At 43.2% G+C, this 24159-nt stretch overlaps 1 protein-coding gene across 1 annotated transcript in view; it reads right to left on the minus strand.

The window, feature by feature from the left end:
• Positions 1-24159, minus strand: part of VWA3B (von Willebrand factor A domain containing 3B) — a 211000-nt gene that overhangs the window by 165164 nt on the left and 21677 nt on the right. Inside the window, 5 exon segments of the mRNA XM_082356117.1 lie at positions 7-122; positions 11866-12035; positions 19464-19591; positions 19594-19622; positions 21361-21611. Of these exon segments, the coding sequence (XP_082212243.1) occupies positions 7-122; positions 11866-12035; positions 19464-19591; positions 19594-19622; positions 21361-21611 (694 nt within the window).

Below are 24159 nucleotides of genomic sequence, written 5' to 3' on the forward strand. Positions count from 1 at the left end.
AGGTACCTGGAGGGAGTTTTCCTTTCAGTTTCCTTGAATTCCAAGTAATTACACTGTCGCCATCCTTAATGGGGAAGGCAGGAAGTTCCACGCACTCTGTTCTCTCTGCGAATGCATGGAATCTGAAACAGGAAGAGATATGCCACATTAGGCTAGTAAGTGGTATCTGCGCATTACTATTCATTCTCCCAAGACTGTGAACTTGCTCTTCTGTGGTGCTAAGCATCTTCCAAGTGTTCACTGCTTTTCCCTGTGCCTTGTCAATTCCCACAAACAAAAGACAGGAAGGTGGAGGACACCAGAGAACTGAGGAGCCATTGGGATTTTAACTGATGACTCTTCTGTTCATTAGAGGATACTTAGCTCAACCAAATGGTATTTATCGGCCCTGGAAAAACGGTACCCTGTGCTTAGACTTATTCTTTTGTTCCCAGGGTTCAATCATGTAAACACAGTTTTGACAAGCCCAGAGGCTAATGAGGGGCCCAACAGTGCCCAGAGCCCTGCGGGTTCACTGCTGAAAGCTGGTGACAAGAGGCAGCGTTGGCTCATCTGCCCACTGCTGATGGGCTTCAGTCAACTTCCACTTGGCAAATGCACACTTCCCCAGGACCTGAGCATCAGCACTAATGAAAAGAACTCAGTGTGGGCACGTTTCTAAGGCGACCCCTCCAAGTGTGGTCCTAGCAGCAGCAGCAGTACCTGGGAGCTGGCTAGGGATGCACATTCCCCGCAGCCCCACCTGGATCTGCCGAGGCAGAATACGCACTTTAACAAGATCCCCAGGGCATTCATGAGCAGCTTGAAGCTAAAAAAGCGCTCACGTACCAATGTTCATAGCAGCACTATTCACAACAGTCAAGACACGGAAGCAACCTAAATGTCCACTGACAGATGAATGGATAAAGAAGATGTGGCACATACATACAATGGAATATTCCTCAGCCATAAAAAAGAATGAAATAATGCCATTTGCAGCAACATGGATGGACCTAGAGATTATCATACGAGGTAAACCAGACAAAGACAAATATCATACGATATCACTTATACGTGGAATCTAAAAAAAAGATACAAATGAACTTATTTACATAACAGAAACAGACTCATAGACATAGAAGACAAACTTATAGTGACCAAAGGGGTAAGGGGGGGAGGCATAAATTAGGAGTTTGGGATTAAAATATGTACACTATTGTATATAAAATAGATAACCAACAAGGACCTACTGTATAGCACAGGGAACTATACTCAATATCTTGTAATAATCTATAATGGAAAAGAATCTAAAAAAGAATATATATATATATACACATGTATACATACATACACATATATGTGTATAAAACTGAATCACTTTGCCGTATACCTGAAACTAACACACCATTGGAAATCAACTATATTTCAATTAAAAAAAATTTTTTTAAGCACTGGTATAGTGTTCCAGGTGATGATGGGCTAAATCGCACCCTCAAAGCCAGTTGTCTAGAAACCAAAAAATCAGTAATGGCAGGAAATTTCTTTCAGATGGCAGAGGAGATCTCTGAGTAATGCTCCTCCAGCCTCTCAAGAGTACCATCCCTGCCTATCGCCACTCATGACGCAAAAAGAATCCTGAAACACGAGCTGGGATGGACAGAAGGATGGGCAGATGGCGGGAGAGGTCTGTGGGCCTTCCCTGGGCCATAGAAGGCCTCAGTCTTGTCTATTTCTAAAGGGTTTCAGGTGACACTGGGGCAATGAAAGCAGGGGCTTCCTCCAAAACAGAAATGCCCAGTTTCCTTCATCCCATTGTTACCAACCTGGGTTCTCAGACTCTTTAATCAATAGAAATTGATAAAAGAGGCCAGACGAGAAATTCAGGCAAGGCTTTACTGGGACTCTTGCTGTAGCACAAGGGCATGAAAACAAGTAGCAGTTTCCCTTGCTAAGCAGTGAGGGTGGAGGCAGATCAGTGGGTGGGGCTTGTGGAGGTGGGTGGGGCTTAGGTGGTCTGCCCACCCCCTTGGTGGTGCTGTGCTCAGGGATCATGCTCAGGACCCTGCTTTTGCTCCCAGGCCCTCAGAAGTGGCAGCTGGGTTTTGGCCTTTTTGTATTGTACTGTTCATAATTTGCCCCGACTACCTATGCATGCAGTTATTTTTAGTCCCTTATAGTTCCTTTGTATTCTGTTGCTGGAGGAGACGTTTGTCCAGCTGCAGGCACTGCAGTAAAGAGGCCCAGGTCCCAACCTGTCTCACCACGACCTCCTTGCAGGACAAACGGGGGGATGATCGAGGTTTGTCCTGACAGGCCTCACACTCTGAGTGCCAAAGCCTTTGCCCAGAATTTTCTACTCTGATCTGTTCTCCAGATTAGGAAAGAGAACAGGGCAGACATTTCCTCTGGTTAATACAGCCTCGCTTGTGCAGAAAGCATATCACCATTAAGACAGGCTCTTTGGAGAGTTGAGGAGTGTAGCGCTGTGCCTGAGAGCTGGTGGCTCTGTCCAGACACAGAGTCCAGCCTCCCTGCAAGCTGAAATGCTCAGGACACGCCCTTTACAGTTTGATAATAACTGCTCTTCAGCTGGGGCTCAACAGCAAAAGATGCACTGAGACCATCCAGGACCCCCGGGAGGAGGTGGGCTGGCAGGTAGCAGAGCAGGCAGGGGCACTGCTGGTCGTGGGTTGGCCTCACTTTCCGGGACCAGAGGAGGGACAGAAGGTCCCAGGTGTACCCCGTCCTCTTCTGCAGAACCCGCACTCCACGGAGCATGGCCTGAAAGTCAGGGGCTGAACTGCAGCTTCTCCCGTGTTAAATTACTCCCTGGCCTCTCACCTTCCCAGAGAGTCTCCACATGAGCTGAGCAGAGGACCAGCAAGAAAGGTGGCCCTGCCAGCTGGGTTTTTCTCTCTCCACTAGCGAAAGTGGGGGCAGTGAGCCCCTTCTGTATTTGGGGGTTTCAAGAGCCCAGAATTGAAGCCAAGCACCTGCTGTTAAAAGATTTCAAAGCGCTTTATGACCAGCCAGAGCAGGGGTCTTCAGAATCACCAAGGATCCTGTTAAAAATGCATATCCCTGTTCCTCCCTAGACCCTGAAAATTAGAATCTCTGGGACTGTGGTCAAGATATCTGCATTTTAATCAAGATTCCTAGGTAGTGAAAGGCTTTGCAAAGTGAAAGCCTAACTGCATATTCCCAGAGTCCCCTCTACTGTGCAAAATCAGCCTGCAAGGTGAAGCCCACGTCTCCCCAGGCCAATATGATGAGCACCTAAATTTGAGAACAAATGCTCAAGAGTGGGCATTTTACCCATTTTAGACAGATTGACTTAGGAAAGAACTCAGTCATTCTCCTTGTAACCACACAAGTAGCTGGTCTCTCTCTACAAGAGACACAAACTATCTCACATGCACAGACGGGGTTGTTTTGAAATGTAGATATTATTAGTATTATTCAGGTATAGTGAGGCCAACAGATCAGGAGACAGCTACCATTGAAAAGATAGTTTACAAGGAGACCTTCAAGATGGCGGAGGAGTAAGACGTGGAGATCACCTTCCTCCCCACAAATACATCAGAAATACATCTACTTGTGGAACAACTCCTACAGAACACCTACTGAACGCTGGCAGAAGACCTCAGACCTCCCAAAAGGCAAGAAACTCCCCACGTACCTGGGTAGGGCAAAAGAAAAAAGAAAAAACTGAGACAAAGGAATAGGGATGGGACCTGCACCTCTGGGTGGGAGCTGTGAAGGAGGAAAGGTTTCCACACACTAGGAAGGCCCTTCACTGGCAGAGACAGGGGGTTGCGGGGGGGAAGCTTCAGAGCCACGGAGGAGAGCGCAGCCACAGGGGTGCGGAGGGCAAAGCGGAGAGATTCCTGCACAGGCCAGCACTCACCAGCCCGAGAGGCTTGTCTGCTCACCCGCCGGGGCGGGCGGGGGCTGGGAGCTGAGGCTCGGGCCTTGGAGGTCAGATCCCAGGGAGAGGACTGGGGTTGGCTGCGTGAACACAGCCTGAAGGGGGCTAGTGCGCCACAGCTAGCCGGGAGGGAGTCCAGGGAAAAGTCTGGACCTGCCTAAGAGGCAAGAGACCATTGTTTCAGGGTGCGCGAGGAGAGGGGATTCAGAGCACCGCCTAAATGAGCTCCAGAGACGGCTATGAGCTATCAGCGTGGCCCCAGAGACGGGCATGAGACGCTAAGGCTGCTGCTGCCACCACCAAGAAGCCTGTGTGCGAGCACAGGTCACTCTCCACACCGCCCCTCCCAGGAGCCTGTGCAGCCCACCACTGCCAGGGTCCCGTGATCCAGGGACAACTTCCCTGGGAGAACACATGGTGCGCCTCAGGCTGGTGCAACGTCACGCTGGCCTCTGCCGCCGCAGGCTCGCCCCATATTCCAATTATAACTACCGTACCCCTCCCTCCCCCCGACCTGAGTGAGCCAGAGCCCCCGAATCAGCTGCTACTTTAATCCTGTCCTGTCTGAGCCAACAACAGACGCCCTCAGGCGACCTACATGCAGAGGCAGGGCCAAATCCAAAGCTGAACCCCAGGAGCTGTGCGAAGAAAGAAGAGAAAGGCAAATCTCTCCCAGAAGCCTCAGGAGCAGCAGATTAAATCTCCACAATCAATTTGATGTACCCTGCATCTGTGGAACACCTGAATAGACAACAAATCATCCCAAAATTGAGGCGGTGGACTTTGGGAGCAAGTGTAGACTTGGGGTTTGCTTTCTGCATCTAATTTGTTCCTGGTTTTATGTTTATCTTAGTTTAGTATTTAGAGTTTATTATCACTGGTAGATTTGTTTATTGATTTGGTTGCTCTTTTCCTTTTTTTAAAAAAAAAAAAAAAATATATATATATATATATATGTATTTTTTTCCTTTTTCTCTTTTTGTGAGTGTGTATGTGTATGCTTCCTTGTGTGATTTTGTCTGTATAGCTTTGCTTTTACGATTTGTCCTAGGGTTTTGTCTGTCCTTTTTTTTTTTAGTATAGTTTTTAGCACTTGTTATCATTGGTGGATTTGTTTTTTGGTTTGGTTGTTCTCTTCTTTCTTTCTTTCTTTTTTTTAATTACATTTTAATTTTTTTATTTTTAATAATTTTTCTAAATTTTTTATTTTATTTTATTTTATTTTTTTCTTTCTTTCTTTCTATTTTTCTCCCTTTTCTTCTGAGCCATGTGGCTGACAGGGTCTTGGTGCTCCAGCCAGGTGTCAGGCCTGTGCCTCTGAGGTGGGAGAACCAAGTTCAGGACATTGGACCACCAGAGACCTCCCGGCTCCATGGAATATCAAATGGCGAAAGCTCTCCCAGATATCTCCATCTCAATGCTAAGACCCAGCTCCACTCAATGACCAGCAAGCTACAGTGCTGGACACCCCATGCCAAACTACTAGCAAGACAGGAACACAACCCCACCGATTAGCAGAGAGGCTACATAAAATCGTAATAAGGTCACAGACACCCCAAAACACACCACTGAATGTGGTCCTGCCCACTAGTAAGACAAGATCCAGCCTCATCCACCAGAACACAGGCACTAGTCCCCTCCACCAAGAACCCTACACAACCCACTAAACCAACCTTAGCCACTGGGGGCAGACACCAAAAACAATGGGAACTACAAACCTGCAGCCTGTGAAAAGAAGACCCCAAACACAGTAAGTTAAGTAAAATGAGAAGACAGAGAAACACACACCAGATGAAGGAGCAAGGTAAAAACCCACCAGACCAAACAAATGAAGAGGAAACAGGAAGTCTACCTGAAAAAGAATACAGACTAATAATAGTAAAGATGATCCAAAATCTTGGAAATAGAATGGAGAAAACAGAAGAAATGTTTAACAAGGACCTAGAAGAATGAAAGAGCTAACAAACAATGATGAATGACACAATAAATGAAATTAAAAATTCTCTAGAAGGAATCAACAGCAGAATAACTGAGGCAGAAGAACGGATAAGTGCCCTGGAAAATAAAATAGTGGAAATAACTACCACAGAGCAGAATAAAGAAAAATAATGAAAAGAATTGAGGACAATCTCAGAGACCACTGGGACAACATTAGCACACCAACATTTGAATTATAGGGGTCCCAGAAGAAGAAGAGAAAAAGAAAGGGACTGAGAAAATATTTGAAGAGATTATACTTGAAAATTTCCCTAATATGGGAAAGGAAATAGTCAATCAAGTCCAGGAAGTGCAGAGTCCCATACAGGATAAATCCAAGGAAAAACATGCCAAGACACACATTAATTAAACTATAAAAAATTAAATACAAAGAAAAAATATTAAAAGCAGCAAGGGAAAAACAACAAATAACATACAAGGGAATCCCCATAAGGTTAAGAGCTAATCTTTAAGCAGAAACTCTGCAAGCCAGAAGGGAGTGGCAGGACATATTTTAAGTGATGAAAGGGAAGAACCTACAACCAAGATTACTCTACCCAGCAAGGATCTCACTCAGATTCGATGGAGAAATTAAAACCTTTACAAATAAGCAAACACTAAGAGAATTCAGCACCACCAACCCAGCTTTACAACAAATGCTAAAGAAACTTCTCTAGGCAGGAAACACAAGAGAAGGAAAAGACCTACAATAACAAACCCACAACAGTTAAGAAAATGGTAATAAGAACATACATATCAATAATTACCTTAAATGTAAATGGATTAAATGCTCCAACCAAAACACACAGATTGGCTGAATGCATACAAAATCAAGACCCGTATATATGCTGTCTACAAGAGACCCACTTCAGACCTAGGGACACATACAGACTGAAAGTGAGGGGATGAAAAAAGATATTCCATGCAAATGGAAATCAAAAGAAAGCTGGAGTAGCAATTCTCATATCAGACAAAATAGACTTTAAAATAAACACTATTACAAGAGACAAAGAAGGACACTACATGATGATCAAGGGATCAATCCAAGAAGAAGATATAACAATTGTAAATATTTATGCACCCAACATAGGAGCACCTCAATATATAAGGCAAATGTTAACAGCCATAAAAGGGGAAATCGACAGTAACACAATCATAGTAGGAGACTTTAACACCCCACTTTCACCAATGGACAGATCATCCAAAATGAAAATAAATAAGGAAACACAAGCTTTAAATGACACATTAAACATGATGGACTTAATTGATATTTATAGGACATTCCATCCAAAGACAACAGAATACACTATCTTCTCAAGTGCTCATGGAACATTCTCCAGGATAGATCATTTCTTGGGTCACAAATCAAGCCTTGGTAAATTTAAGAAAATTGAAATCGTATCAAGTATCTTTTCTGACCACAATGCTATGAGACTAGATATCAATTACAGGGAAAAATCTGTAAAAAATACAAACACATGGAGGCTAAACAATACACTACTTAATAACCAAGACATCACTGAAGAAATCAAAGAGGAAATCAAAAAATACCTAGAGAAAAATGACAATGAAAACACGACGACCCAAAACCTATGGGATGGAGCAAAAGCAGCTCTGAGAGGGAAGTTTATAGCAATACAATCCTACCTCAAGAAACAAGAAACATCTCAAATAAACAACCTAACCTTACACCTAAAGCAACCAGAGAAAGAAGAACAAAAAAACCCCAAAGTTAGCAGAAGGAAAGAAATCATAAAGACCAGAGTAGAAATAAATGAAAAAGAAATGAAGGAAACAATAGCAAAGATCAATAAAACTAAAAGCTGGTTCTTTGAGAAGATAAACAAAATTGATAAACCATTAGCCAGACTCATCAAGAAAAAAAAGAAGACACAAATCAGTAGAACTAGAAATGAAAGAGGAAACTAACAACTGACACTGCAGAAATACAAAGGATCATGAGAGATTATGACAAGCTACTATATGCCAATAAAATGGACAACCTGGAAGAACTGGACAAATTCTTAGAAAAGCACAACCTTCCGAGTCTGAACCAGGAAGAAATAGAAAATATAAACAGACCAATCACAAGCACTGAAATTGAGACTATGATTAAAAATCATTCAACAAAAAAAAACCCAGGACCAGATGGCTTCACAGGTGAATTCTATCAAACATTTAGAGAGGAGCTAACACCTCTCCTTCTCAAGCTCTTCCAAAACATAGCAGAGGGAGGAACACTCCCAAACTCATTCTACAAGGCCACCATCAGCCTGATACCAAAACCAGAGAAAGATGTCCCAAAGAAAGAAAACCACAGGCAGTATCACTGATAAAAACAGATGCAAAAATCCTCAACAAAATACTAGCTAACAGAATCCAACAGCACATTAAAAGGATCACACACCATGATCAAGTGGGGTTTATCCCAAGAATGCAAGGATTCTTCAATATATGCAAATCAATCAATGTGATAAACCATATTAACAAATTGAAGGAGAAAAACCATATGATCATCTCAATAGATGCAGAAAAAGCTTTTGACAAAATTCAACACCCAATTATGATAGAAACCCTCCAGAAAGTAGGGATAGAGGGAACTTACCTCAACATAATAAAGGCCATATATGACAAACCCACAGCCAATATCCTTCTCATGGTGAAAAACTGAAACCATTTCCACTAAGATCAGGAACAAGACAAGGTTGCCCACTCTCACCACTATTATTCAACATAGTGTTGGAAGTTATAGCCACAGCAGTCAGAGAAGAAAAAGAAATAAAAGGAATCCAAATCGGGAAAGAAGAAGTAAAGCTGTCACTGTTTGCAGATGACATGATACTATACACAGAGAATCCTAAAGATGCTACCAGAAAATTACTAGAGCTAATTAATGAGTTTGGTAAAGTAGCAGGATACAAAATTAATGTACAGAAATCTCTGGCATTCCTATACACTAATGATGAAAAATCTGAAACAAAAATGAAGGAAACACTCCCATTTACCATGGCAACAAAAAGAATAAGATACCTAGGAATAAACCTACCTAAGGAGACAAAAGACCTGTATGCAGAAAACCATAAGACACTGATGAAAGAAGTCAAAGATGATACAAAGAGATGGAGAGATATACCATGTTCCTGGATTGGAAGAATCAACATTGTGAAAATGACTACACTACCCAAAGCAATCTACAGATTCAACGCAATCCCTATCAAACTACTAATGGCATTTTTCACAGAACTAGAACAAAAAATTTCACAATTTGTATGGAAACACAAAAGACCCCGAATACCAAAGCAATCTTGAGAAAGAAAAATGGAGCTGGAGGAATCAGGCTCCCTGACTTCAGACTATACTACAAAGCTACAGTAATCAAGACAGTATGGTACTGGCACAAAAACAGAAATATAGATCAATGGAACAGGATAGAAAGTCCAGAGATAAACCCACACAGATATGGTCACCTTATTTTTGATAAAGGAGGCAAGACTATACAATGGAGAAAAGACAGCCTCTTCAGTAAGTGGTGCTGGGAAAACTGGACAGCTACATGTAAAAGAGTGAAATCAGAACACTCCCTAACACCATACACAAAAATAAACTCCAAATGGATTAAAGACCTAAATGTAAGGCCAGACACTATAAAACTCTTAGAGGAAAACCTAGGCAGAACATTCTAGGACATAAATCACAGCAAGATCCTTTTTGACCCACCTCCTAGAGAAATGGAAATACAAACAAAAATAAACAAATGGGACCTAATGTAACTTAAAAGCTTTTGCACAGCAAAGGAAAACATAAACAAGACAAAAAGACAACCCTCAGAATGGGAGAAAATATTTGCAAATGAAGCAACTGACAAAGGATTAATCTCCAAAATTTACAAGCAGCTCATGCAACTCAATATCAAAAAAACAAACAACCCAATCCAAAAATGGGCAGAAGACCTAAATAGACATTCCTCCAAATAAGATATACAGATCACCAACAAACACATGAAACAATGCTCGACATCAGTAATCATTAGAGAAATGCAAATCAAAACTACAATGAGGTATCATCTCACATCGGTCAGAATGGCCATCATCAAAAAAATCTACAAACAATAAATGCTGGAGAGGGTGTGGAGAAAAGGGAGCCCTCTTGCACTGTTGGTGGGAATGTAAATTGATACAGCCACTATGGAGAACAGTATGGAGGTTCCTTAAGAAACTAAAAATAGAACTACCATACAACCCAGCAATCCTACTACTGGGCATATACCCTGAGAAAACCATAATTCAAAAAGAGTCATGTACCACAATGTTCACTGCAGCTCTATTTACAATAGCCAGGACATGGAAGCAACCTATGTGTCCATCAACAGATGAATGGATAAAGAAGATGTGGTACATATATACAATGGAATATTACTCAGCCATAAAAAAGAAATGAAATTGAGTTATTTGTGGTGAGGTGGATGGACCTAGAGTTTGTCATACAGAGTTAAGTAAGTCAGAAAGAGGAAAACAAAAACCATATGCTGACACATATATATGGAATCTAAAAAAAAAATGGTTCTTAAGAACCTAGAGGCAGGACAGGAATAAAGACGCAGACGTAGAAAATGGACTTGAGGATACGGGGAGGGGGAAGGGTAAGCTGGGACGAAGTGAGAGAGTGGCATGGACTTATTACTACCAAATGTAAAACAGATAGCTAGTGGGAAGCAGCCATATAGCATAGGGAGGTCAGCCTGGTGCTTTGTGCCCACCTAGAGGGGTGGGATAGGCAGGGTGGGAGGAGATATGGGGATATATGTATATGTATAGCTGATTCACTTTGTTATAAAGCAGAAACTAACGCACAATTGTAAAGCAATTATACTCCAATAAAGATGTTAAAGAAAAGATAGCTTGCCACACACAGTTTCTGCTATGGACTGAATTGTGCCTCCGCCCGTCACCTCCCCAAATATCTGTGTTGAAACCTTAATCTGCAATGGGATTGTATTTGGAGATAAGACTTATAAGAAGGTAATTAAGGTTAAATGAGGTCATAAGGGTGGGGCCCTGATCCAATAGGATTGGTATCCTTTTAAGAAGAGACACCAAAGAGTTTACATGCCCTCTCTCTCTGTCTCTGTCTGTGTCTCCCTCTCTCTCTCTCTGTCTCTGTCTGTGTCTCTCTGTCTCTCTCTGTCCTCCATGGAAGGATGGAAGGACACAGCAAGAGGGCAGCTGCCTACAAGAGAGAAAGAGAGTTCTCACCAGAAACAGAATCTGCTAGCACCTTGATCTTGGACTTCCCAGCCTTCAGAATTGTGAGAAATAAATATGTCATTTAAGCCACCCAGTCTGTGGTGTTTTATTGTGGCAGCCAGAACTGACTAATATTTTTCCAAAGAGATGGGGGCATGCCACACCACACAGGGTCACACAGGGAAGCCCCAGGTTTGGTCAGGAAGCAGAGAGAACAAGGGGAAAACATGGGAAAGTCTTTCTTGTGGATTCTGCAGAAAGAAATGGGTGAGGCAGAGTAAGCAGGCTTAGGATTGGCTAGTTTGAATGATTTCAGCAGGTGCTGGAGTGTAGGGGCTGTCCTGAGCTGTCTGGTACTTGGCCCTGGGGTGACTGGGGCAGGGGACAGTGCTTAGGGTATGAGAGCCTGGATTGAGAGTGTGGGCTGGATTGGTTAGTTTGCACATAAAAGGTGCATTCCGTCCCAGGTGAGTCTTTTACTGTCTTTAGGAATCAGCTAACCTGGGAGGCACGGTCTGTCCAGGGTCAGCAAGACCCCAAAATGTCAAAGCATCAGAAAAAAAGGCAGGATTAATGCCAGGTAGAGGAGCAAAGGTGAATGGAGACTAAAGACTACTGGAAAGAGGAGAACACAGCAACCGACTGGTCAGGAAGACCACTAGGAATCAAGACCCACTGTCGACTACGTGCAAGCACGCAGCTCGCTCGCGGTCTTCCCAGAGCACGTTTTCTGCCTACCTGCTTCGGGTCTTGGCACTCAGATCCTTTAAGAAAGCTGTCGTGCCCTCTCGTCTGGCATTGAAGGACACCGTGCAGACAGGATATGGGACCTCCAAAGCCCTCTGAAGGAGAAGCTCCTTGGATTCCTCTGGAACATCCCCCACCACAAAGTAATAAATGGATTCAACCTGCAGAACAGTGACACCAACAGTTTATTTCCCTGATGCACCCTCGCCGTGAACCAGACTCATCGGCAATATACTCTCTATAAACCTGCCTCTTTAAAAAAATAAGTGGGCAGAAAGAAGAGCAGCACTGCTCAATGTTTCATGACGATGTGCTGGGGCCAAAATCAGTAAGATATTCAAGGCCCGGTGCTAAGAAGTGTCAGGCTTCGCATGGGAAGGATATGGTTGGTGGATTTGGAGAAGAGCTTCCTCTGAGCCCACGAATAAATTATGCAGGTCAGGAGCTGCTATTCTCAAGTCCACGAATGAAGGAAGTGTCAGCCGGCCACTGGGGGCAGGAAGCTTATTAGCAATTCCCTATGGCGGTGCCAGAATTCTGCAGTGCCGGCTCAGGCATCCTCAGTCTGAGGCCGCGTGTGGGAAGGAGGGCATATTCCCAGCTGGTCTCACCTCCGGGACACACACTCACCTGGGGAGGTGAGGCTGTCCTGACTTCACACGGCCAGTCAGGACCCACACCAGGCCAGGAATCAGGAAACACACACACACACACACACACACACACACACACACACCAGCTTTAAACCAGGAACCTGGGAGATGAATACCTCACCCAGGTAGGAGACGATGCCAAAGTGGTCCCTGCTTAATTTAAAGATGTTGATGCCATCCACTGGGCCCCACCCTTAACCACACTGCTCTAAGGGTCTCCCCTGCCACTGAGGAGTTCTGTAACCTCGGGCAAGTGGTTTAGGTTCAGTTTCTTCACTTGTGAAAAGGGAGATTATGCAGTTGACTTCATGACTGAGCTTAAACAAGATGGCGTACACTTATGTATGTATATAAATCACAGAAAGTAAAACCACAGGTAAAGCCAGGAACACGTATCATCTAAACTCGCCCCTAAAAGCACCCTAAGTGATTGTCTCCACAGATAACTGGGGCAGAAACCCCCAGCAAATATATTCTGTTTTTTAAAATATTTATATATTTGGCTGCGCTGGGTCTTAGTTGTGGCATGCAAACTGTTAGTTGCGGCATGCATGCGGGATCTAGTTCCCTGACCAGGGATCAAACGTGGGCCCCTGCATTGGGAGAGGGGAGTCTTAGCCACTGGACCACCAGGGGAGTCTCTGTATTGTGTTTTAAGGGATAAACAGATGTCACCAGCCCTTTAGGATTCATGAGCTTCTAATCACACATCCCCAGTTAGCTGAAGATAAATAGTCAATTACCTCACCTCGACTTCAAAGCTGGGACTTAAAGCTACCTGGCCCAGAGAGAGGTGGGCTGAGGGTCAGCTCCCAGCTGCTTAGGACACCCGGTCTGTGGCAGCAGGGGGCAGGCTGGGAGTCAGGAGACAGCCGGGGTGGGAGCTGAGCCCAGCCTACTTCAGCAACATTCCTCCCCAGGCTGGGCACAAAGAGTCTTCCTGCCCCCATGACTCTCTCTCTCAGGCTCTTCATCACAAAGTCCCTGATTTTCAGAAGTACCTCATGGGAGGTAAAGACTGAGGAAGGTTGTACATTTCTCCCAGTCAGTCACCTGAGAAGCAGAAAAAACACTGACAGGAGGAAGAAAGTGTTCTCCAGATTCCTGATTATACAACTAATACTGTTCTTCCAGAAAATGCATTCCATGTTGTTCTCTTCCCGGTGTTAGACATTACCTTCTGTAAGATGTCTTGAATAGGCTCCACTGAGCTGCAGTTACTAGTTTTCCAGCTGTGTTGGTGCCCAAGTTTAGCATGAGGACAGCTTCATCCTCTCAGAGGGTCTAAGAACACACATGGCTCAAGACAGGGGAACAGACCCAGGGAGCATATTCTAGGGTTTGGTACATCAACAGGGAAGTGAGTGAGGACAAACAACTCTGGCTGGTCTGTCGGCAGCTTCTGACTCCCTCTGTCTCCAGCGCATGCTGTGTAAACACAGCTTCTTTGCTCTGGCAATAACCCAAGAGCCTGAAATCCTCACGCAGAGATGCTTTTTCCCTCGAGACTTCAGCAAACTAGAAATTGCTATAGCCAGCAGTGAGTCAGGATTTCCTTTCCTTCATTAATTAAGGCTATGGGGTTATTCACTATTCACTAAGGTCCTTACTCAGCTTCTTAGTTGCCTGTGTTTTCGGTCAACTCTCAGTTATCCGTGCTCCAGATTTCCAGGGATATGCTTTCGCAGAGACCAGCTACCTCACCGCCATTTGCACACTGCCTTTCTGCCTCTCCTTTCTGCTCGCATAATGACACTTAGAAAAACAGAGAGGACGATAAGTGTGCTACCTACTACTATCCCCCCAAATTTGGCAAAATGCCTTTGAAAGTGAAATGGCTTTGAGGTCGTCTGCTATTGGGGATGATAAGCTAACATAAATTTGAATTCTTGTTATCATGCCCAGTTTACAGATGAAGAAACTGAGGCCTGGACAGATTATTTGACCCGGGTGAGCAGCCAGTGAACCTAGCCTGCCTGACCTCACGAACTTCTGTCCTTGCTTTTTTCAGCCACTGCACTCTGTCCGCTCATCATGGCAAGACTGGTCCTCATGTGTTAGAGATGACGGTGAATCCCAGAACTGGAGAGGCGAGATCATGCGACAAGAAGGTTGCCAGGGGTGGGCGCTGTTTTCATCTCCTTGGTCCCCACACCATCCAAGGCTCCTACCCCCAATCTCACTGCCACTGACCAAAAGTTGGGTCCAGGAGGTTGTCTGGCTCAAGGGAATTACCCTCATGGGAATCCTCACTCCTTAACCAGTACCTCTGTGCTCCTTGAGGGCAAGGGGACCAGAAGCAGCTTCTTCACTGACCAGCATCGCCTTAAATGCTGATTTGTACCGAATTTGGTAACACCAGACATAGAAAATATTTGGGTTCCATGCAGCTATTTAACCATGACTCAAAAACTCTTGCCACTTTATACTACATAAAATAGGTTGGAGCCTTTATGTTTTCACTTGAAATGTCTTATTCTGTCGGGCCACATGTTCTGCAGCTTCCCAAGGTAACCTGCAATCCACCTGACCAAGGAGGCCTTGCCATCTTCCCAGCCATGGGTTTTGGGGAAAAGAAGAACCAAACTGGGAGCAGCTGCTTCCACTCTGCCCGCCGTCTGCTCCAGCCTGTCAGAAGCTCCCAAGGCCTCTGGGTGTAAAAACTCCCACTTTGCAAGGAAACAAAAATGAAAGTCAGCCAGAACAGCAGCGAGAGGTCCAGCAAGTTCTGTCTTATCCTTCATATAACTTTGACCATAACATCAGTGTTGACCAACTCCAGAGCTTGGATCTAACTTCCAGATCTTCCCTGTGCCTGTGGCCGCCCTCCCTAGTTCAGCCCATTTGGATTTTCTGACCGCACCCCCCACCCAAAGGTGGTGACTGCCCCTTGCTATTGACCCAGCTCCCTTCTCAGATTCCTCCTAACACCATTGACCACCACCACTGTTCCAGCCTCTTGGGCTTCAGGATCCCTATTCCAACCCAACTTCCCCATCACAGGCATACAAGGCTCAGCAAATTCACCCACCTGGTCCCATGCAGGCCACCTCCCTTCAATTCAAAAAACCTCAAATCTGTACCATAGCTTGGGGATGGGAATCTCTTGGACCCACCTCTAACCCCCAATCTCAAGAATATCGACATTATTTCCTTTCTATTCCTTCACTGTTCAACAAACATTTATCGAGCCCATGCTAGGCACTGCCATTGCTAGGCAATGCTAAGGCAAAGATGAAAAGATGTGATGCCTGTCTGAGCCGCAGCAAGGAAGAAAATGAAATGCCAGGGCCATGACTGACGCGGCCAGTCCTTCTCACTGCCCAGTGGTGAAGGGTCCTTATGGAATCATGTGGGTCTGCCTCTAATTCACCCACTTAGTCTCTCAGTCAATATGATTTTTTTTTTTTAAAAGTGAACAAATTTGTGCCTATCAGGTAGATGGAAGAGAGGATGAGAGAACACAAAGAGAAATACAGGTGGCTTTGAAAGCAGAAGGAAGGTCCCTCCCTTAGGTAGCTGGGAATTGGGGCTTTGGATAAACAGCCATCTCTTTCCTAAGGACCCTTCTCATCCTGGGTCAGCAGGCCATCCGGGGCCTCCTGACACAGCACCCCTCCTCAAAAAGGCCAGGGAAGCTACCAACTTCCAAAAGACGCATCCAGAGACCAGAGGACGCTGCAGAGTAGAAACCCTGTGCCAGACACATGCCTGGGCTCTGAAGGCAACACCAGCCCCTCTAAACATCTCCTCAGTACTCCACGGGCTGCCCTTCCCATGAACCAGGTTCTGTTTTACAGGGTACACCAGTAATTCATCCATCAATGGTGCTCCTCATGTGCCGCTATGAGATACACGACTTAAACAGACCCCACACTCTGCCCGGGCTCTTCCTGGACCCGAAGGCTCACGCTCTGTCATCTGTCTCTGGTAAACCTTCCTGGCCCGCCCATGGTTACAAAGACCAGTCCTGGAGGCCAGTGGCCTCTGGGCATTCTCCTCCATCGTAACCAAGCACAGCAGTCAGCCCTCCCTCTTCACGTGGAACGGGTACAAAACCCCAACTTCCCTGTTAATCTTCGAACACAAGACAATACCCACTTTCTTGGTTCCTCTCAGGATCCACTCACGGAGCGAGATGAAAACTCAAAGCAGGTTATCATGAGCAGGAAAAGACTGCGGGTTTTAGATTTACTGTTCAAAACATTTCTTAAGCCTTAAATCCTTTCTGTTCATAGCAAACTGCAGCCAAATGGATCAACTGGAAACTCACTGGGGTGGACATGAGGGGCTCAGGGCAGAGCAGCAGGTCTTTATGGGAACCGTTTCTCTCCCCATCCCTAACACATGCCTGCGTTTCTGGGGTTGTTTTTGGCCGCTCTGCAAGATATGCAGGATCTTAGTTCCCCAACCAAGGATCAGACCCATGCCCCCTGAAGTGGAAACGCAGAGTCTTAACCACTGGACTGTCAGGGAAGTTCCAGTTTTTAATAGTTTTGTTTTTGTTTTTAAAGTCTCATTTATGTTTTTTTTCTTTTTTTTGGCCACACCGCACAGCATGTGGGATCTTCCCCAGTCAGGGATCGAACCCGTGCCCCCTGCGGTGGAAGCACGGAGTCTTAATCACTGGACTGCCAGGGAAGTCCCCATGCATGCTTTTCTTTACTCCTCATAAGACACAGAGCACGGCATTTTTATATGTGAGGCAGTTGCATTTACTAAACTTTTCCTCAGGACCACAGCCAGATATAAGCTCTGGGTGGAGAATACCATGGTCTGAATATGTTTAGCGTCTTTCATACCCCGTGGTCTCTTCTCAAGAGTTTTCACGTGGCATTTGATGACCATTGCCTGGAAGCTACCTTCTTGGTTATTCCTCTTCTACAGAACTTCCCTGGAACTCACTAAATTGTTACACATTTCCTAGGCTAGGGAAAAACCCCCCAGAGAAAGGAGACATACAAACCAGAGGGAAGTAAAATAGAAAGTCAAGGTCACCAGGAAATCTTGCAGTCAGGTCAGGTTGCCAGAGCCACCTATGACCGGGGAGCCAGGTGAACAAAGAAGGAGAACACCCACATACGCACGCACACACACACACACACACACACACATCCAAGAGCCTGTGAAATATTCCATTTCTTGAATGCTTATTAAGGTGTCCAGACATTTGAAATTTTACAGATGTTAAAACAAACTTAAAAGGCCAAAGAACAAAGTTGCTTGCATTTCGTTCTTCTTTAATGGGAAACATTTGTTCCTCTGGCTTTCTGAGGATAAACAGTATGTTTCCAATTTCAAACCATCACCCTCAGTATCAATAAACACGGTCTGGTGACCACTGGGAGCTCTCCTTTCGAGGTGCCAACACATGGCCACCTTGCCCAAGAAAGGACTTCTTAATGCAGCAGAGTAAAGCTTGAAAACTGCAGAATCCCCGGGATTCCAGAGTGGAAGAAGCAAGTAAGTATTAATGAATATTAATCAATTAATAAGGATTAGTTAAGCATCTGTATCCCAAAAGAAAGCAGACCTATCCCTACCTGGGGAGTAAGGCTGGCCTAAGGACCTCATGTGCCCAGAGTACTTCCTCTCTAGCCTGTCACTACCCTTAACAGTCCCACCATTAGAGCTGCTCACAAAAACACACACTCTTTATGACAGACTCTAACTCCATCCACCTCACTACAAATACCTCCATTGGATGGAGTTAGAGTCTGTCATACAGAGTGAAGTAAGTCAGAAAGAGAAAAACAAATACAGTATGCTAGCACATATATATAGAATCTAAGGAAAAAAAAAAAAAAGGTCATGAAGAACCTAGTGGCAAGACGGGAATAAAGACACAGACCTACTAGAGAATGGACTTGAGGATAGGGGGAGGGGGAGGGGTGAGATGTGACAGGGTGAGAGAGTGGCATGGACATATATACACTACCAAATGTAAAATAGATAGCTAGTGGGAAGCAGCCACATAGCACAGGGAGATCAGCTCGGTGCTTTGTGACCACCTAGAGGGGTGGGATAGGGAGGGTGGGAGGGAGGGAGATGCAAGAGGGAAGAGATATGGGAACATATGTATATGTAAAACTGACTCACTTTGTTATAAAGCAGAAACTAACACACCACTGTAAAGCAATTATACTCCAATAAAGATGTTTAAAAAAACACACACACACACAGTCTTGTGGCTAAAAGAGATATAAAACACCACCAGTTAATCACTTCTTCCAGGTAAAGCTTTATATCCAAAAGGTCCCTATCAAAAAGCTTATGTGAATGCATCAGCATTCAAGAACGGATGACACACTGGCTGGGATACACTTCACCTTGGAAAGCACATGATGGACCCATCTGTGAAGAAGAGGAACTGGGAAAGATTCAGAGCATGGATGCTGGGGAAACCCTATTTCCTCATCCTCAAGGTTCAGTGAGGAGTCTTCCAACCTCTCCTCCCATAAGAGATGGGTTTATCTAATTGTCAGGAGAGCAAGAGTGGAACTGAAGCATTAGAGATGCACACTGACGGCCTCACTCCCTTCCTTTCTCGATGCTCGGGGGCTGGGAGCAGCACGTGGCTCTCCTGGCAGCGGCTAAATGAGGGTCTGCCCTGCGGCCCCAGTGACGCCCCCCAGGGGGAAGCCCAGCCAGGCTCAGCTCTTAGAGTCTCATTTTGGTTGGTGCAGCTCTGCCATCACCAGAGATGCTCTTTTGATCCCCATCTGGGGCCTGTCACCTATTTATCAATTGGTTCCAAATTCAGAGGTGAACAGGATTAAGACTGCTGAGGCTCTTGAATGCCAAGGATGCAGTCTCTGTGGGATGCAACTGGAAGGGCCCAAGCTCGGCTGGAAGGCAGTATGCGGATACTGAGTGTGAAGGAATAAGCGCGAAGCCACCTTCGTGACGTGGGAGCAGACACGGACACACACTTACCGATTCGTCTTTCCCCGCCTCCAGCAGAGCGGCTAAGTGGCTAGTCTGGCTCAGAGCCAGCTCAAAAGGCGATTCCTCAACCCAGCTGATGGCAGCGGCCATGGATTGTGCCGTCACAGGAACAGCACCTCCTGCCACTTCACAGGCTCTTGAGAAACCCTGAAAGGGACCGCATGGGGCTGTCACTGGCAGTGGTCAACGTAGCTGTCAGCCCTCAGTCTCACAGCTACGAGCAGCAAGACACCCAATGTCACCAGAGCTGAGAGAAAGAAAACACAGCTCCCAGCCCTCTCCAAGTTACCGAGAAAACAGGCGAGCTGTTGAAGGCAGGTTTCCAAAGCACTATGACCTTCCATAAGCTGTACTGACTGGGAAAAACAACGTTTACAGGATAATTTAAAAATCTCAAAAATTGAACATTAACAATTGCATTAAAATTACTGAGGAACGTGCACAGGGAACTACATTCAGTATCTTGTAATAATCTATAATGGAAAAGAATCTAAAAAGGAATATGGATATACACATATATAAAACTGAATCACTTTGCTGTATACCTGAAACTAACACCACATTGTAAATCAACTATATTTCAATAAAAATTTTTTAATGTCAATATTATTGAGGAAAGTTATTTTCATAAATAGGAAGGTTTAGATGCAACAGTCTTCTGTGAATAGTAAGTTTATAAGGATTCACAGCATTAAGATTTGCAACATCAGCAACAATTTTGTTACTCCACAATTTTACTTCTAATTCTTTTATTACATTGTTTTCATTGTTCTGAAAGATTCCCATCAGTTACCTTTTTTGGATCAAAAATAGTATTATTTTGAGTTCAGCAGAGCATAAGTTTTTAAATCCTGGGACATTTTGATTCAGTCATTTAATTTGAGCTTAGAAATGTGATGGAATACCCCCAAAAAACAAGGGCCACTTGAGTTTATCTCTGTGTTTATAATTAAACAAATTTTATGAATCACTTATGAATTTGTAATTATAAGAATTCTGTGAATCCTGGACTAAATGAATCAGCCTGATTTGCCCCTCCTAGCCCACCTCCAGATACAGAGGCTGCCTTACCTCTGTGTGGCCCACTGGGTAGAGAATCTGGCTGAGTGGCATCTATGCTATAGCACACATTTCCAAGGAAGCTAAAGCACTGTAGACTTAATGACTTAATTCTTTCAATAATATAACTGCGACAGAAATAGAAACCTGGGATAGAACACAATTAGGCAGCATCCTCAAAGGTGTCATCTGTTTAGCTGAAAATATTTTACTTAAAAAAGAAAAACTCAATTAGATAGATGTCCCTCTCATCCAGATGTTTTCTGTCAGAGAAGTACAGCCACTGTTCCACATGAGAAGTCAGTGCTGAAGTCCAAATTCTCTTGAATCCAAGAATCTGTAAAAAATTGATTGTGAAAACTCTGAAATATGGGAAAGTCTATAAAGCCAGCCACCTGTTGTTCTGATTAAAGGGGGTCAACTTACAGGGGAAATCAATTTCAGCTGCAAACTCAATCTGAAAAGCAGTGAAATTTGTAACATTGGAATTCATTATTGAACCTAAAGTGTAAAATGTGTGAAGGAATTTTAATTTTAAGAATTTATATTCTTATATTTTGACCTTGCCATACCATACACTGAAGAAAAGAATGTTTTAAAGTCTCTTCTAATTTGAAAACTAAGATGCCATATACAAAGCAGATAAAAGTTTTTAAGACTTACTCATTGTGGGTTTTCTGCTGGAATGATATATTCTAGGAAATTACAAGATTATAGCTCCTCCTTCCCCACAGATCTAACTGTGTTAGTTATGCTCCTTAACTCCAAATACATGAAAATTACTCATGAAGTTTCAGGGAAATACTCCTTTCCTATGGGAACTCACCATATGATATTGAACTTGGCTATGTGAGCCACCTGCTCCTGCAGGACCATGATTAGAGCATCTTGGCACAGATTAAGCTCCTCCTCCAGCATGCCACCAAAATCCAGCACTATGGTGATGCACTGTTCCAAGATGACACCAAATATCTGCCGGCTGTTGCTGGTGAGCCAGTCCATCCGCTGCTTGTAGCTCTCCACAGCTTGTGTTAAGTGTTCCACATACTGATAGATCAGTTCTGATTTGGCTGTCAACTTAATGAAAATAAAAGTGACAAAATAAAATAAAATTAATAAAAGCACACCAAATCAAGTCATTTGAACCACACTGCAGCCAGGAACAATAGGGCCCACTGAGTCATGGGCTATGCCATCAAGAACTGTACATTAATAACAGTTTCATAGATGATCCTTCAAACTCCACATAATCCAGGAGGAAGTCTTCCAATCTTTCAACTGAAAAGCCCTTGGATAATTCACCATAGAAGGAAACATGGTGATGAAATCCATTCAAAAATATAGCACTCTTTTTATAAAAATGTGTTTCCAGATTGTGTTTAATCTTTCTAGTTACAGAATTATTTTTATCTGAAAATGCTCAGGGGTACTTTAAGAAATTAGGTAGAAGAAAAGAGAGATCAGCAAAGGCAGAGGGGAAAAAAGTTCCTAAAGGAACTAGAAAAAGATGAACAAACAAAACATGGAGTTAGTAGAAAGAAGGAAATCATAAAGATCAGAGCAGAAATAAATGAAATAGAGACTAAAGAAGCAAGAGAAAATAACAACGAAACTAAGAGTTGGTTCTTTGAAAAGATAAACAAAACTGATAAACCTTTAGCCAGACTCAGAGAGAAAAAAAGAGAGTGCCCAAATCAATAAAACCAGGAATGAAAAAGAAAAACTTACAACCAACAACACAGAAATATAAAGGATCATAAAAGATTGTTATGAACAACTATACACCAATAAAATGAAGAAATGCACAAATCTCCCAGATGGAACCAGCAAGAAATAGAAAATATGAACAGGCCAATTATCAGTAATGAAATTGAATCAGTAATAAAAAAAATCCCAACAACTCCCCCAAAACAAAAGTCTAGAACCAGATGGCTTCACAGGTGAATTCTACCAAACATTTAGAGGAGAGTTAACATCTATCCTTCTCAAACTATTCCAAAAAAATTGCAAAGGAAAGAACACTTCCAAACTCATTCTACCAGGCCAGCATCACCCTGATACCAAAACCAGATTATCACAAAAAGAGAAAATTACAGGCTTATCACTGATTAACATAGATGCAAAAATCTTCAACAAAATATTAGCAAACCAAATCCAAAAATACATTAAATGGATCATATATCATGATCAAGTGGGATTTATCCCGGAGATGCAAGGATGGTTCAGTACCTGCAAATCAATAAGTGTGATACACCACTTTAACAAACTGAAGAATAAAAATCATATTATCATCTCAATGGATGCAGAAAAAGCTTTTGACAAAACTTAACATCCATTTATGATTAAAAAAAAAAAACTCTCCACAAAGTGGATATAGAGGGAACATACCTCGACAAAATAAAGGCCATATACGATAAACCTATAGCTAACAGCATACTTGATGGTGAAAAGCTGAAAGCATTTCCTCTAAGATCAGGAACAAGACCAGGATGCCTGCTCTTGCTTTAATTCAACATAGTATTGTAAGTCTTAGCCAGAGCAATCAGACAAAAAAGAAATAAAAGGAATTCAAATTGGAAAGGAAGAAGTAAAACTGTCACTATTTGCAAATGACATGATATTACACATAGAAAATCCTAAAGACACCACCAAAAAACTACCAGAGTTCATCAATGAATTCAGGATACAAAATTAGTATACAGAAATTTGTTGTAGTTCTATACACTAACAATGAACTACCAGAAAGAGAAATTAAGAAAACAATCTCATTTACTATCACATCAAAAAGAATAAAATACCTAGGAATAAATCTAAGGAGGTAAAAGTAAAAACACCTGTACTCAGAAAACTATTAAGACACTAATGAAAGAAATTAAAGATGACACAAACAGATAGAAAGATACACTGTGTTCATGGATTGGAAGAATTAATATTGTTAAAATGACCATACTACCCAAGGCAACCTATATATTTAATGCCAGCGTTATCAAAATACCAATGGCATTTTTCACAGAACTAGAACAAATAATTTTAAAATTTGTATGAAAACACAAAAGACCGTGAATAGCCGAAGAAATCTAGAAAGAAGAACAGAGCTGGAGGTATCATGTTCCCTGACTTCAGACTATACTACAAAGCCAGCAATCAAAACAGTATGGTACTGGCACAAAAACAGACACATAGATCAATGACGCAGAACAGACAGCCCAGAAATAAACCCATGCATTTATGGTCAATTAATTTATGACAAAAGAGGCAAGAATATACAATTGGGAAAAGACACTCCCTTCAATAAGTGGTGCTGGGAAAACAAGACAGCTACTTGTAAAAGAATAAAATTAGAATATTTTCTCACACTGCATACAAAAATAACCTCAAAATGAATTAAAGACCTAAATGTAATACTGGAAACCATAAAACTCCTAGGGGAAAACACAGGCAGAAGACTCTTTGACATAAATCGCAGCAATATCTTTTTGAATCTGTCTCCTAAGGCAAAGGAAACAAAAGCAAAAGTGAATAAATGGGACCTAATTAAACTGAAAAGCTTTTGCACAGCATATGAAACCACTGGCAAAATGAAAAGATAACCTTCTGAATGGGAGAAAATATTTGCAAATGATAT

Source organism: Balaenoptera borealis, assembly GCF_965194805.1.
Source record: "Balaenoptera borealis genome assembly, chromosome: 15".
NCBI lineage: Eukaryota > Metazoa > Chordata > Mammalia > Artiodactyla > Balaenopteridae > Balaenoptera > Balaenoptera borealis.